Source organism: Aethalodelphis obliquidens, unplaced genomic scaffold, assembly GCF_003676395.1.
Source record: "Aethalodelphis obliquidens isolate GAN/ISIS:26980383/991018 unplaced genomic scaffold, ASM367639v1 scaffold14, whole genome shotgun sequence".
NCBI classification, from domain to species: Eukaryota; Metazoa; Chordata; class Mammalia; order Artiodactyla; family Delphinidae; genus Aethalodelphis; species Aethalodelphis obliquidens.
Genome location: NW_020837958.1, coordinates 32,865,577 through 32,882,255, shown reverse-complemented (window position 1 = coordinate 32,882,255; position 16,679 = coordinate 32,865,577). Strand labels below are relative to the sequence as shown.

The 16,679-nt window shown below is 47.1% G+C and overlaps 1 protein-coding gene across 1 annotated transcript in view; it reads left to right on the top strand.

Moving 5' to 3' along the window:
* The window catches only part of PARVA (parvin alpha), a 181,791-nt gene that overhangs the window by 143,307 nt on the left and 21,805 nt on the right, over positions 1-16,679 (top strand). Inside the window, exons 8-13 of the mRNA XM_027115356.1 lie at positions 2,480-2,538; positions 4,156-4,175; positions 5,858-5,919; positions 6,628-6,696; positions 9,758-9,859; positions 10,583-10,655. Coding sequence (XP_026971157.1) covers positions 2,480-2,538; positions 4,156-4,175; positions 5,858-5,919; positions 6,628-6,696; positions 9,758-9,859; positions 10,583-10,655 — 385 coding nt within the window. The remainder of the gene's footprint in view (positions 1-2,479; positions 2,539-4,155; positions 4,176-5,857; positions 5,920-6,627; positions 6,697-9,757; positions 9,860-10,582; positions 10,656-16,679) is intronic.

Here is a 16,679-nt window from a genome sequence, read left to right as displayed (position 1 = left end):
CAGCACCTTCTGGGTACTTAGCTTGCTAAACGTCAAGGGGATATAATAGAAAGACGACACCTTGGCCCTGCCTGCCCGGAGACAGGACTATACATAAGCAGCAGAGAGGGCTATCAGAAGCCCCTTGTCAATGCAAACGCGTGTGGTTCCGACACTAAGTGCAGCCGACTGAAAGAGACTAATTGGCTTCATTTACTGGGCTGTCAACCATGTCAGGCGTGGTGCTAAGCATTTTATGAATATGGGCCAGCCCAGAAAATCCTGGTACATGCATCTTCCTAGTGAATCCAGGCCATCTCTGCTGTGTCATTTTTTAACAATCAATAAAGTGTGAATCCATTTCATTATATTTTTTAAAACTATGATTCAGGATTTGCGAGGGTTGGGGGGGAAACAGTGGTCACTGGAAGCCCATGTCTCATGCCTTATTTTGAGCTCAATTATAGGCCATCTGAAGGCTGTTGCTGGTTTAATTTCTACTGCAGGCAGTTTTGTTAGTGTGAGGGAGAAAGGAGGAGGCATTACATAAAATGGCATCAAGGTATGTCAGGGTTTATGGGGTGTTTTGCGTTATCAAGTTAAACAGGCACAGAAGCAAGACTCAGAATTGGCTGTAAGACACTGAACCACAGAGAGAGTTCTTTAGGGAACAGTGGATCGAAATGAATCAGGACGCTGTGTGAGGTGTCATTGAACCCAGATTTCTTTTCCATTCTGTATACCAGCATTTAATTCTGCATGTAGTTGAAGATGAGGTTTGATGTCTGTGAACAGCCTCGCAAGACAAGGACACAGATTCCATTAGCCCTGTGTGAAAATTTTACATATGTTGAAGCTGAATTTGGAAAACGTCCTGGTTTATCCACACTAGATCTTTTTTCAATGGTATTTTAATGTTTTTCTTCCTTTTTTGCTTTGATAGTTCATTCTTCTTAATCTAATCCAGATACACTCATGGCCTTTATCCAGCTCTACCTTTCCTTCTGTAAAAGTATTTTGCAAGGACGCTAGTTTCTGTGGCTATTGGGAATGTGAAGAAAACATTGTGGAAGTTCGGGCAGGAGGGTCGAGAAGGCAGATTTCAGCTGAAACACTAATGCTTGGAGGATCCCTCTTGACACATCTCAGTCTTTGTGGAAGATGGATTTGCTCTGACAGCCTCTTGCCCTGCCCAGACTGCCTTCCAAGCATCTGGTAACTGATTGTGTAGGAACGTGATAAATGCATCTCCCTCCTCACCCCCATCAGAAGGTCTTCCTGAACGCCAGCACTCCTTCATCGGTTCCCACGCCCACACAGTGAGGTTTAAACTCCAAACCAGCACTCAACTGACCAAGGGCAGCCACTGTCCCTCCAAACGGCCTCCTGAACGCCTGTGCTCTCCTATTCTGCCTTTTTGCTCCGGCCATTCCTCCCACTGAAGAGGTCTCTCCTCTGTGTCCAGCCAAATCCTAGCTGTCCGTTAAGTTCCAGCTCAAGAACCCCTCCCCCTGGAAGGTTTCCCTGACCCTCTCAGCTGAAAGTACTTGTTCCTGTCCTGCCCTCAGCACTTCCTCTCTGCAAGGGGCCACCATGTAATTAATTATCCATGACACATTTGAGAGGGAAAGGGGATCCTACTCTAATCATTGAGCGGGGACCAGGAGGACTGTCTGGGGAAAACTGTTCTTGCATACCTGTTCATCTACGCCATTTTACTCTCAGTTCCTTAAGGTCCAAAACTATGTCATATGTTCCACAGTGTTTGCTAAGTCCAACACAGTGGCTTGTACAGAGAAGGCACTGATTAATGAAACAGAGAAGAAAGAGAATGAATTGATGGGAAGGGGTGGACAGATGATGGATGCATGCATGGGCAGATGGGTGGGTGGATGGATGGATGGGTGGGTGGGTGGATGGATGGCACTTTGGGTGGGTGGATGGGTGGGTGAATGGACCTCCAAAGTGCCTACGCTTTTCTCAGAGAGTAAGCTAGTCACCCAAGGACTGTTCTACTTACTTAAAAGCTCCTCTAGTTAAACGTTTTTTGAAAACTCTCCCTCTGAATTCTCCAAGTTGACCTCAGTTCTTCCACCCCAGCCGCCCCAGTTAAATGTGTTTCTCCGCTTCCCTCCGTGGCCCCAGCTGGAGGGCAGACACACCCTGGCCCTCATTTCCATTTGGTTTACTGTGGATTTCTCCAGGAGGCAAACAGTGTGCTTCCAGCAGAATGTCTTCCAATAAAGAAAGAAAAGATTCACCATCCAAGAAACAGCCGACTTGTTTGGAATAAACACTAATTGCACTTAAGTATGAATGGTACAGTCCAGTCCCAGGAAAGCAGGAGCCTCATTTCACTTCTAGCAGTATCTCGTCTCTGGATTCATTTCTTAAACGCCAGTAACTTTCTAAGTATCAGGAATGCTAATCAGTTTTTTGTATTTTTCTAATGCATATTTCTCTCTCTTCCTCCCAACCCTCTCCCCACCCCCGTTTTCAGAAACGAGAAGGAATCCTCCAGTCTCGGCAAATCCAAGAGGAAATAACTGGTAACACAGAGTATGTCAACAGCATTGTTGCCAGCGATTCTGTAATGGAACACAGATGTTTCTCCGAAATTCATCCATTTGCTGATATTTAGTTTTCATTTATTGGGATTGCAAGAGGGATTAGACTTCAGCCAATGATTATAGTTTAGCCTTTTCCGTGCATTCAAAACATGCCTCTCAATGCTTAAGGTACAAACTTGGGTGGGGAAGTGGGGAGAGGGAATTAACCGTGATTGAAAAATTCTAATTTTGTGGCACTCCAGGAAAGAGTGTGCCTGAAAAAGCCAACCAGCATGAAATCATCATGCCATAAACATGGGGTTGAATTTAAATTGTTAACCTTCAAAAGGACATTTTTCTTCCTTTTCTGAATCTGATTTATATGGTCACATGCCATGACCCAGAAAGCCCCTCTCTACCTTAGGGTGGTGGATTGTTTGGGGTTTCTTTTTTGGTTTGTTTTTTTTCATTTACATTAAGAAATTGGAATATCAGAACATGTAAGAGTTTTGTCATGGGAAAGAGAAGTTTTGTTCTCAAGCAGAAAGAGCAGGGCGGTCGGTGTGCGTGGGTCTGAGATCCCTGGGCAGGCTTGAGCCCTGGCCGCACGCAAAACCGGGCAAAATTTGTTCGTATCATCTCCTGCTCCCCTAACTCTCCTCTATATTCCTTTGAACAAGAAGAGCAAGTGGAAAGAGCAGGGGCACATGAAGCAATGATTACACCTTCTAAAACCCCACACCCCAAAGGTGGAGGAGGAAACTGTCCTTGGTCTACCTGGCTTGAACTCCACGTTCATCATTCTTCCCAGTACACTACCCACAAGTCATTGTTTAATAGGTGACAGATGTATAGTTGGAATAAACCAACATAATAAGAAGCAAAAACGTATTGAGAAAAAAATGTATTGAGCATTTAGTATATAGTAGAAATTATGCTAAAATCTTTCTATATATTAAATCATTTAATGCTCACAACATCTGATTGAGTTGTTTACCATTTTATCCTCATTTTAAGGATAAGTGACCTGAAACCCAGAGAGGTTCGGTAGCTTGCCCAAAGTCACACAGCAAGCAAATGGCTTTGTAAGATTTAAAACTAAGTAGTCTGACCCTAATGCTTGTGCTCCTAATACTTTGCTGCTTCACTGTATGAGTATGGTTCCAGCTCCTGCCCTGTTTGAGAAAACCTATTCTAGGTCAATGGCAGGTGCAGCTTGGGTGGGTATCACAGGATGGACAGGAGAGAGCCCAATCTGACCTCCCCAAGCCGATGCCCTCAGCAACTTGGGCAGTGAAATGCCACATTGGGATGGTACCTGAGCTCTGCTCCTAAAACATGGTTGGGAATCCTGAATCTCTGAGTGCAATATTCTTTCTCAACTGTAAGCAATAATGTGAGTTTATTTAAGGCAAGAAATAGTCCTTTATGCATCACTTATACCAGGCTTTATGCAAACACCAGTAAATCTATAAAGCAGAGGGGAAAATAGGTGGTAATGTGGTAAAGACCACCCATAGCTGGAGACTTAGTGCAGGATAAAATGCCAAGGAAGGAAGCTTTGGGGATCTGCCACCAAGGGTGCGGAGAGAAAAGTCACGCTGCTTTCTTTCTCCTTTTCCCGCAGGGCTCTTTCTGGAAGGCATGGTGAGTTGCATAAGAGTGTCCTCTGTCACTGCTGACTGCCAATGGGGTCTACTTAATTCTGTAGCAGCTGGGAAGAACAGGCACTCAGCTTGATTCCTGCATGTGTGTCTGTGCCAACCTGGTGACGGGGCCAGTCGGTAGGGAGGGTCAGCGCACTGGAGGGAAGAGGAAAAGTAACCACAGCTGCAGTCCTCTTGCAAGTAACAAGACCACTGACCCTGCTGGGCTTCTGGATGGGTCCTGGGCATTTGCAGGGAAGTCTTGCTCTAAGCATATTGTGGAAGTAAAGCAAGAGGTGTACGTATGCGCTGGGGACTGTACCCTCTCCCCACTCTGTCCAGCCCTTGTAGAAGGTGCCTTTTTCCTCATCACACCTCCTACCTCTCTGGTTTCCCAGAACTTTGGGTGTGTTTATAAGGTCTGTGAATGTCCAAGATCACAATCACCATTCTGGCCATCTCAGATTTACTCATCAAGAGTAGGAGAGGCTGGTGGCGCAGTGGTTGAGAGTCCGCCTGCCGATGCAGGGGACGCGGGTTTGTGCCCCGGTCCGGGAAGATCCCTCATGCCGCAGAGCGGCTGGGCCCGTGAGCCATGGCCGCTGAGCCTGTGCGTCCGGAGCCTGCGCTCCGCAGCGGGAGAGGCCACAGCAGTGAGAGGCCTGCGTACCGCAGAAAAAAAAAAAAAGAGTAGGAAAGGCAGCCCAGGACCACGAACCCTCCCAGCCCCGGTTCCTCTTGGAGACTTCTCATTCCCAGTCACAGATCCCTCCACTATTTCACCTCTCAGATCAGAGGACCAGGGGGGCTATAGCAAGGAAAATCCCTGCAGGGAGAATGGCTTCGCTATTTTCTATGATTCTGTATTTACTGTGGATAATATATTGAAATATTCCAATCATTCTAATAATAACTCAGATCAGCAGATACTTCAGAGTTTACAGAGAATGTACTTTCTTGTCTTTCATCCTCATAACCCACCTAGGGGAGGTTCATGCTCAGTGGGCCTTTTTTCTATTATTATTTTTGGCTGCGTTTTGGCATGCGGGATGCTAGTTCCCTGACCAGGAATCGAACCTGTGCCCTCCGCAATGGAAGCGCAGGGTGTTAACCACTGGCCTGCCAGGGAAGTACCCAGTGGGCATTTTATGGAAGAGGAAAGTGAGGCTAAAAGGATTGAAGTGACCTGATCCCTCAAGAGGGGGAGCTCCCCTTCTAGGGCTCTGTAGCTCCCAATCCGCTTATCTGCCCTCTGCCAGGAAGTATGTCTTGGGCAAGTTGGTTTTGAAAATTAGGGAGTGATTTGATATTTGGATGACATTCTGCTTCCAAAAAGCTTCAGAAACACTTTAGAATCATGACTAAATCATGATATCAAAGAATACAAATAGTAAAGAGAAATGACTGGCTCCAAGTCAGACTGCCTGCCAGAGCTCCTGAACCCCAGCTCAAAGAGGGCTGATGTCGAGGGTGGATACACACACACCTACATCTACACAGAGAGAAAAAGGCCCCTAAGATAAGAATCAACCCCAAATCCCTGCCCGAACCAGTTTCCCAGCACAGTCTCATACCCCAAAGAATTCCCACCTGGAGCTGACCATGTGGCCTGTAGAGGCGCGTGGCTGGGACCTGGGTTGGCATCAGCTCTGGGCCCTACTTTACATTTTCCTCTTTTTTCAGAACGTGATGCCTTTGACACCTTGTTTGACCACGCACCAGACAAGCTGAACGTGGTGAAAAAGGTGGGAAAGAGGTGCCTGAGAGGGAGGGAGGGGGAGAGGGAGGGAGGGAGGGGAGCGAGATGTAGGAAAACATTAGGAAAACCCACCCCCTGCAGTTTGCAAGCTTCCCGAAACTGGTGTCATCACCAGACCACCACAAACACAGAGCTTTCCTGCTTGATGTCCGTTTTACCTGTCTTGTTTTCACTGGATGCCTTACCCAGTCCCTTTCTTCTCCCATTGGGATGACAGCATCTCTTGGGGGTTTCTGAGGCTACGGTCCTGTGTCTCCACCCCCACACTGAACCCCGCCATCCCTGCTCCTCACACAGACCTCCCTCTGTCTCCCTGGCACCGGTACCTGCACCTAGGGGGACTGGAAGGAGGGACCCAAGGCGGTCATTTCTCCTCTGGCCCCCTGAGCCCGGCTAGGACACTCCACCTGTCACTCTGCCCTCTTAGCACTCCCTGCTCCTTGCACAGTTCTGGACCTGGCTATTGGAATCGCACAGTGCATGGGACTGCCAGTCCTGGGGGCCATCCTGCCCTGTGGACTCAAGGAGTTTCGCAAGAGTCTTATAGGCTGCTCAGCCTCACTCCGCTCGGCACAGGGATCCCGGGCCCGAGATCTTGGCTGGGTCTCGTCCTGTGTCATCATGGTTGAGTCACAGGGGCGGCCTCCAGGGTGAGAGTCTTCATCTCAATGTCTGGCTTGTGCTTTTCTTCTAGACGCTCATTACTTTCGTGAACAAGCACCTGAATAAATTGAACCTGGAGGTCACGGAACTGGAAACCCAGGTGGGTGACGGCCCCGTGTGCAGGGTGGGGGACAAGGCCCCGCTGGACAGCCACTGTTCCCAGTGCCCCAGCCACATTGCCAGGAGGGCTTTCCACCTTGATCCTGGAGCTTTTCCGGGGAAGGGAGAGGGGATTCTCTCTCTCTTCACTCAGAGGGGTGAACTGCATGGAATTTCTCTGAATTCTTTCCAGTATTTTATTTTGAAAAGTTGCAAGAATATTATCATAAATCCCCATGTACTCTTCACACACATATACCAATTGTTAACATTTGGCCATATTTGGTTTTTTTTCTCTCTCGCCACCCCTAAATACCTCAGAATCACAATATAGTAATCAAATTCAGGCAGTTTTAACATCAGTACAATATGTTAATCTATTTAGGTTGAACCATATGAAATCACTGATATGTGACTACTCTTGACCGTGTCACATGGTTCAGAGAAATACAGTTGTCCTCATATTCTCACCTGATGCATTTAGTTGTCACGTCTCTTTAGTTTCTTTTTAATAGAGAACAAATCCTCAGCCTCTCTTTGCATAACATCGACATTTTTGAAGAGTGTGGGCCATTTAGTTCATAGAATGCCTCTGTTTTTCTCCCTCATGATTAGAACCAGGTTATGCATGTTCAGGAACAGTACCATGGAGGCAATGCTGTGTTCTTCTCAGGCCATTTTTTTTTTTTTAATATATATATATTTTTGGATGCGTTGGGTCTTCCTTGCGGTGCACGGGCTTCTCACTGCGGTGGCTTCTCTTGTTACGGAACACAGGCTCTAGGCGCGTGGGCTTCAGTAGTTGTGGCTCACGGGCTCTAGAGCTCAGGCTCAGTAGTTGTGGCACATGGGCTTAGTTGCTCCACGGCATGTGGCATCTTCCCAGACCAGGGATCGAACCCGTGTCCCTTGCATTGGCAGGCGGATTCTCAACCACTGCGCTACCAGGGAAGTCCCTTCTCAGGCACTTTTCTCCATCAGTTCTGTTCCTGGTGGTGGTAACTTTGACCACTTGGCTAAGTGGGCATCCCCCAGATTTCCCTACTGTAAAGCTCCTCCCCCCTACCCCCTGCTTTATAATTAATAACTAATCTTTATTAGGTATAATCTTTATACCGTGTCATGTATCCTGTTTCCCAACCTCTTTTCATTCGCAATGAACTTCTGAAGTGTGGTTTTCTTTTGAACACAGGGGCACCTCCTATTATTTTTAAAGGCAATGCCCAGGTCTGTGACTGAGATCTGCCTGGGTGTGTCTGGCCTCTGGAGGCAGCTTCATATGCTCTTCAGGAGATAGGGAACGTGCTGCAGAAGCAATGATTCCTGGAGAGGGCTGGAATGAGCTCTCCCTTCCCCATGGGCAGGGAAGGGGTCTCTGCCGAGCATATCTGGTGTCTATCTGCGAGTTTTACCACCAAGTCATTGGAACCAGCAGTCAGGGGTGGCAGCAGTCTAGGTCAGTGGTACTCACAGCTGTGACTAACCCTGACCCTAACCCAGGGTGCTCCCCTGAGTTGACAGATTAGTTTCTTTCATTCTCAACCCATTCCAGCCACAGCCAGAATTAGGCCTAGTTAACTAGTTCCATGGGCGGGCCGTGATGTTGACACGGTTGCTGGGGTCTATTTCCCATTGTCCACCCTGGGGTGGCCTGGGATGAGTCATGCTCAGGCGCTACCAGCCAGATGGATGGAAACAGGGAGGAGGCTGCTTCTAGGTCAAGTTCATACTCCAGGTTGTTTGCCCATAACCAAGGTTGAGTCACAGGCCCACCAGTCAGTCACCCAGCAGAGCTCAGACACGGAGCCCAGCCCAGACAGAATACTAATTCCGTCTAGGACTTTTAAAGTTTCCCAAGATGATTCCAAGAACTTTGACCTCTTGTGAACTCTAGTAACTGTTGTTTAGACAAATATTTGATGGCCCTGCCTCCTTTGCAAGGTTCTAGAATAGCAGATATGCACCTGACCTCTGTAACTTTGCTCAGGCCATTCTCCATACCCAGAACACCTACTCCTTTCAAATCTCCCTCATCCCACAGGCGCCGGGACCAGCTCTAAGCCTCTTGCCATGGCCCTGAGCACACGGTTGTGCTTTATCAGCAAGAGCCAGTACATTGTGTCTGACTGCTTTGTTGTTTTCCTGGATAGAAATAGCAGTAGTTAGTATGTGTTAAGTGTTGCCTACACACCAAGCAGTGTTCTAGGCACCTTACACATACTTACTGGTTTAGGCCGCATGATAACCCTATGAATTAGGTACTATATTATTATTGTCCCCATTTTACAGGTGAGAAAAATGAGACACAGAGAAGCTCTGTAACTTGCTCAAGTCACTCAGTTAATAAGTGGTAGAGCTAGAGGCCAGCTCCAGAGCACACGTTCCTAACGGCTATACTATGCTGCCTCTCAAGCAGTAATAAGGCGAGGGTGAGAGGGGAGGATGCCCAGGCCGGTATGACACTAGATCTTTCCCTGTTCATAAAGCAGAAGTAGCCCTAGTAGCCTCATGCCGTTGGCCTTGGACATCCCCTTTCCCTCCTCCCTCTGCCCTCCCTAGCTAACTCCAGCTCATCCCTCATGTCTCCACCCAGGCAGCGCCTGCTCCAGAAGCCTTCCCTGTTGCCTTCAGTGGGATGAGTGACCTTCGTCAGTCTCATGCAGGCCAGCATGCTTCCCTCCATCAGAGCAGCGGCTGCATTTCCTCCACAACAGTCTCGCCACTGTACCATGAGTTCCTCCAGGGCAGGGGCCACACCTGACCCACCTCTGTGGTCCCTGTGCCAGATCAGGGCTTGGTACATAGTCGGTACTCAATAAATACTGGACCAATTGAGATCAGGACCATGGGCTTGTGGCTTCGTGCTGGACCAGCCAGACATGGGGCAGGCCTGCTGCAGAGCAGACCTTCCTGCCTTGGGTTACTGCCCCTCACCCACTGCCAGCAGCCTGCCTGGGGATATAGCCTTTGCGGGGGTCAACACGGAAGCTGATGTGCCCCTGGAAGGGCCTGGGCTGGGGCGCTCAGGGGCCCAGTGCCCTCACCTGTCTCTCTCCCTCCAGTTTGCAGATGGGGTGTACCTGGTGCTGCTCATGGGGCTCCTGGAGGGCTACTTCGTGCCCCTGCACAGCTTCTTCCTGACCCCGGACAGCTTTGAACAGAAGGTTAGGGGAGGTGACATCACGGGAGGCCCGAGCCCACATGCCCGACCCATCTACCCACGCCTCTGCTGAGGCCATCTGGGGAAAAGGCGGCGGCTTCCCCTCTGCCCAGAGTCTTCAGTGGTTGGATGGGGGGCTCATTGTGACGTACAGCTGAGCTGGGACACAGCTACCTACAGGCCACTGAGCATCCTGAACAGCTTTCCCTCTCCTGCACCTTGGTCCCCTAGCCGTATGCTCCTGCCTGGGGCCACAGCCCAGCCTCATCTCTCCCCAGAGGCGACAGGTGGCTGCAAGGCTGGTCAGACCTGAGGCCGGCACTTAGCCGATTTCTGATGCCTCTCACAGGCTGCCCCAGCCCACCTGCTAGACAAGGGGTATTTGGTCCCAAGCAGAAACCCTTCTCTGCCTCTTGAACATGTCTTGCTGTCTGATCCTTTCAACTGTGGGCACTTAGGTCCCTGAGTTTACAGTCCTGGCAGTGACACAAGAACACAGTAAGACAGGGAGAGGATTTTTAACTCCTCTGGGAGTGCTTCACCAACAGCAGGCTGGGCCTGCTCACACTCCTCATGGCCGGCCCAGTTTGGCAGCCTCATTTTAGCTCAGCCCCTGCCCCACTGGCTACAGTGCTGGTTCCTTCACTTTCCAGGGGCAGGTCACAGGGAGCCCCAAGGATCCAGGAATGAGTGTGCAGCACCTCATGCACTGCCTCTCTCTCTCCAGGTCTTGAACGTCTCCTTTGCCTTTGAGCTCATGCAAGACGGAGGATTGGAAAAGCCAAAACCACGGCCAGAAGGTACTTTGCTCTTCCCTGGGTTGGTGACAATAGGCAAGGCCCTCCCCTGCACACAGGTTTTCAGGGCACAGAGCAAGGCTCATGTCTGATACCAGAGGGAAGACTATCTTTTCTGAAGCCTGCTTTGCCATTTGCAGGGGAAGGTGGGACAGGGCGCAGCTGCTTAGTCCTGGGCATCCTTTGCTAGCTGCAGATCGCACAGCCTCAGGGAAAAAAAGCAGAACCTGAAATCCCACACGTGGGGTCACAGGGATAAGGGCCCATGCAGACGTGTCACAGAGCGGAGGTGCTGCTGCAAGAACTGTCCTGGCCTGGTTTCCAGGTTCTTCTGCCTGGACAGGGTGCTGACCTGCCCAAGAACTATCTCCCAGGTAGGCAGGGGGAAGATACAGGGGTCATCACAGGCAGCTGTACTCGGAGAATAATTCCCTTTTCTGCCCTTTGCTTGCTCCAGCTCTGCCCAAGGACAAGGTTTGATTTGTCAGGTTTAGGTTGCAAATGTTAAGGCTGAAAAAATACAAAAGGAGCAAAATGCTCCAGCAGCCCTCCCATGCTTGCGCTTGAAGCAATGTGTGCATTTGTAGGGGAAGGTGGTAAGACTTGGTTTAAACTGGAAGGACCAGGTAGGGCTTTTGTATTTATTTTTCTTTTTTCTTTTATATTGGAGTCTAGTTGATTAACAATGTTGTGTTAGTTTCAGATGTACAGCAAAGTGATTCTGTTACACATATACATGTATCTATTCTTTTTCAAATTCTTTTCCCATTTAGGTTATTACAGAATATTGAGCAGAGTTCCCTATGCTATACAGTAGGTCCTTGTTTGGTATCTATTTTAAACATAGCAGTGTGTACATGTCAATCCCAATCTCCCAATCTATCCCTTCCCTCCACCCTTCCCCCTGGTAACCGTAAGTTCATTCTCTAAGTCTGTGGGTCTGTTTCTGTTTTGTAAATAAGTTCATTTGTATAATTTTTTTTTAGATTCCACATATAAGCGATATCATATGATATTTGTCTTTCTCTGTCTGACTTACTTCACTTAGTATAGTCTCCAGGTCCATCCATGTTGCTGCAAATGGCATTATTTCATTCTTTTTAATGGCTGAGTAATATTCGATTGTATATATGTACCACATCTTCTTTATCCATTCATCTGTCGATGGACATTTAGGTTGCTTCCAGGTCTTGGCTATTGTAAACAGTGCTGCAGTGAACACTGGGGTGCATGTATCCTTTCGAACCATGTTTTTCTCCAGATATATGCCCAGGAGTGGGATTGCTGGATCATATGGTAGCTCTATTTTTAGTTTCTTAAGGAACATCTGTTTCTTAAGGAACACTGTTCTCCACAGTGTCTGTACCAAGTTACATTCCCACCAACAGTGTAGGAGGGTTCCCTTTTCTCCACACCCTCTCCAGCATTTATTGTTTGTAGACTTTTTGATGACGGCCATTCTGACTGGTATGAGGTGATATCTCATTGTAGTTTTGATTCGCATTTCTCTAATAATTAGCGATATTGAGCATCTTTTCATGTGCCTCTTGGCCATCTGTATGTCTTCTTTGTAGAAATGTCTATTTAGGTCTTCTGCCCATGTTTTAATTGTGTTGTTTGTTTGTTTTTTGATATTGAACCTCATGAGCTATTTGTAAATTTTAGAGATTAATCCCTTGTCGGTCACAGCATTTGCAAATGTTTCCTCCCATTCTTTGTCTTTTCTTTGTCTTTTCGTTTTGCTTATGGTTTCTGTTTCTGTGCAAAAGCTTTTGAGTTTAATTAGGTCCCATTTGTTTATTTTTGTTTTTATTTCCATTACTCTAGGAGACAGATCAAAAAATATATTGCTGCGATTTATGTCAAAGAGCATTCTGCCTATATTTTCCTCTAAAAGTTTTATAATATCCAGTCTTAAATTTAGATCTTTAGTCCATTTTGAGTTTATTTTTGTGTATGGTGTTAAGGAATGGTCTAATTTCATTTTTTTACATGTAGCTGTCCAGTTTTCCCAGCATCATTTATTGAAGAGATTGTCTTTTCTCCATTGTATAGTCTTGCCTCCTTTGTCATAGATTAATTAACCATAGGTGCATGGGTTTATTTCTGGGCTTTCTATCCTGTTCCATTGATCTATATGTCTGTTTTTGTGTCAGTACCCCACTGTTTTGATGACTGTAGTTTTGTAGTAATAGTCTGAAGTTAGGGAGCCTGATAAATACATCATGCCACTCCCTTCTGGCCTGCAGAGTTTCTGCTGAGAAATCAGCTGATAACCTTATGGGAGTTCCCTTGTACATTATTTGCTGCTTTTCCCTTATTGCTTTTAATATTTTTTCTTTGTCTTTAATTTTTGTCAGTTTGATTACTATGTGTCTCAGTGTGTTCCTCCTTGGGTTTATCCTGCCTGGGACTCTGTGTGCTTCCTGGACTTGGGTTACTGTTTCCCCTCCCATGTTAGGGAAGTTTTCAGCTATTATCTCTTCAAATATTTTCTCAGGCCCTTTCTCTCTGTCTCTTCTCCTTCTGAGACCCCTATAATGTGAATGTTGCTGCATTTAATGTTGTCCCAGAGGTCTCTTAGACTGTCCTCATTCCTTTTCACTCTTTTTTCTTTATTCTGTTCCATGGCAGTGATTTCCACCATTCTGTCTTCCAGGTCACTTATCTGTTCTTCTGCCTCAGTTATTCTGCTATTGATTCCTTCTACTGTATTCTTCACTTCACTTACTGTATTGTTCAACTGGTTTGTTCTTTAGTTCTTCTAGGTCTTTGTTAAACACTTCTTATATTGTCTTGATCTGTGCCACCATTCTTTTTCCGAGATCTTGGATCATCTTTACTATCATTACTCTGAATTCTTCTTCAGGTAGATTGTGTATCTCTACTTCACTAGTTATTCTTCTGGGGTTTTATCTTTTTCCTTCATCTGGACATATTCCCCTGCCCTCTCATTTTGTCTAACTTTCTGTGATTGCGATTTCTGTTCTGCAGGATGCAGGGTTGTATTTCTTGCTTCTGCTGCCTGCCCCCTGATGAATGAGGCTGTCTAAGAGGCTTCTGCAGGCTAGCTGGTGGGAAGGACTGGTACCTGCCCACTGGTGGGTGGAGCTGGGTCTTGTCCCTCTGGTGGGGAGGGCCGTGTAAGGTGGTGTGTTTATTGGGCAGCCGTCTACTCAGGAAGACTTTAAGCAGCCTGTCTGCTGCAGGGTGGGGCTGTGTTCCCACCCTGTTGGTTGTTTGGCCTGAGTCGTCCCAGCACTGGAGCCTAGAGGCTGTTGGGTGGGGCCAGGTCTTGGTGAGAAAATGGTGTCCTCCAAGAGGGCTCACACCAATGAGTACTCCCCAGAACTGCCGCCACTAGTGTCCTTGCCCCCACAGTGAGCCACAGCCATTCCCCGCCTCCGCAGGAGACCCTCCAATACTAGCAGGGAAGTCTGGCCCAGTCTCTTAATGTGGTCACTGCTTTTTACCCTGGGTCCTGGTGCACTTGAGACCCTGTGTGCACCCTCCAAGAGTGGAGTTTCTGTTTCTCCCAGTCCTGTGGAATTCCTGTGATCAAACCCTGCTGGCTTCAAAGCTAGAGTCCCTGGGGGCTCCTCCTCCTATTGCCAGATCCCCAGGGTGGGGAGCCTGATGTGAGGCTTAGAACTTTCACTCCTGTAGGAGAACCTCTGTTATATATTTTCCAGTTTGTGGGTCACCCACCCAGCATGTATGGGATTTGTTTTTATCATGATTACGCCCCTCTTACCATCTCATTGTGGCTTCTTCTTTGTCTTTGGATGTAGGGTATCTTTTTTGGTACGTTCCAACATTTTTTTGTTGGTGGTTATTCAGCAGTTAGTTGTGATTTTGGTGTTTCCAGAAGAGGAGGTGAACTCATGTCCTTCTACTCCTCCATCTTGTCTCCTCTCCCCCAGGGCTTTTGTATTTAGACATTAGGATAGAGGAGTAAGCATCCCAGACAGGATGGCCATGTGAGCAAATGTCCTGCCTGGGAAATGGGGAAGGGCTTAGCTTATGAGACAGCCAAGCATGTGGCTAAGCCATGACAGACCTTGGTCCAGGCCCTACCCCACCAGCCTTGGGCAACTTACTAGTCATAGTTTTCATGTCTATAAAAGTGGAAATCCTAGGGACATGCACATTATATGATTAAATGTGATGATGTCTGATGCACAGCACCTGACACCTAATAATGAGTATATAGCAGTTACCTATTTGGCTGGAATATTAAGAGTATGAATTGAATAATAGTTGATTACAGTGAAGCAAGTCCTGGAGGGACTTGATGCCAAGGCAGCAAGTTTGGACTTGATTCTGTAGGCAGTAGGAGTCATGGAAGTTTCTTGAGCAAGTGAGTGACGTAATCAGAGATCTATTCCAGAGAGATGACTTGGAAGGCAGTGTGAAGAACAGATATTTAGATGTGGGGCACCATCAGCAGTACTGGGGAACCTAGGAGGAAAAAACAAGCTTGGGAGGGGAGATAAGAGTGTCAGCTTTGGAAACCTTGAGGTTGACACCTAGGCATTGGCACAAGCAGAACTGGAGTTCGGGTAGAAGATCAGGGCTGTGGTTATATCACTGCAAGTCTTCCACTTGTTCCATTCTCTCTTGGTGTATAACAGGAAAGCATGTAGAGAAAAGGGAAGGGTTAGGGACAATATCTTGTGGGAATGCCTTTACTCATGAAGCTGGAGAAGAAAGCAGGAAGACTGGAGGAGAGAGGTCAATTGTGAAGACATTGGTTGGTCCCTGTCTCATGACTCTTTCCAGACCTCAGTAACTATCAGCTCTGGTCAACAAAAGCCAATCCCTTAGTGTCATTTATCATCACCTTGTTCTAAGCACCTGGTCACTGCCAGAGGAGGACCTCTAGTAAGGCTGCTGTCCCTCACAGGGTTGTCTCCCTGCAAGGCCACTATAGCCATGCTAATGCCTTTAGAAGTAGACCCTGAGTGTCCTGTGGCCAGCTGATAAGCACCCTGCTTCTGGGTAGGAGAGACATAGCAGGACAGTCCGGCCAGCATTTCTGTGTCTGTTTTCTTGAACTGCTTAATATGAAACTTCCTGGTTACAGATTGGAAGTACTTCTGATACTTCAGTTTTCAAGCATTTATTTCCCTTAAGACAGTTTTCCCAATATCAATTAATTTATAGGGATATTTCAGTATATAGATGACATTTCTTGTATAAATATTAAACTGCTTACTATGAAATTTCCTGACCAATATGAATGGAAAAACACATCTGTTTTATTTGCTATTATACTGGGCACCATGCCCATGCTGAAAATTTCCAGTGCATAAAGGAGAATTGAAATGGTATTTTGTGGGACCATACTTGGTGAGAGGTATACCCCAGCACTCTTGTTTCTCTGCTTCTAGCTGGGAGGTGAAATTCAGTAGTAAATGCTGCAGACTTTCAAAAGGGGCTAATCTGGGTAATTCTTTGAGGGTGTTTCAGCATCAGACTGGATGTGGCAAAGGCATTTTTCATGGCAAATGTTTTTAAGGTCAAGAAAATGCATCCTCTGCCATGCTGTTTGACGCTCAAAGCTCTGTTATACCTTGAAATCCCCTGGAAACTTTGGGTTTCCATCTCAGATGATGTTTGCTGCCCAGGCTTCATAATCTTCTAGTACCCCAGTTAGTGTAAGCCAAGTGTCAGCAGCAAGTTCATGGCCAGTGGAGCAGTTGACATATTGGCATGAAGCTGGTGGCTTTCTATTTAGGGTATCATACCATGTGTCTTCAAATGCACATGCCTACCCTGTTATCATCATCCAAGTAGACTCATCATTGAGTATGGCTAAGACCCCAGCACAACAGACAGGTGGGGACTAGAAGAAACTTACTACAAGGCAGGAGTGAAGTCGTCTGCATGTAAGACAGCCAGCAGGCTAATGGAATATCTAAAATACAAGGAGTCAAATAGCTGGGACCAAGCTACTTAAAACAATGCTGAAAATCCAGGCAGGTGAAGGCAGCTTAGTTGTAGATGATCAATACTATCTGTGGA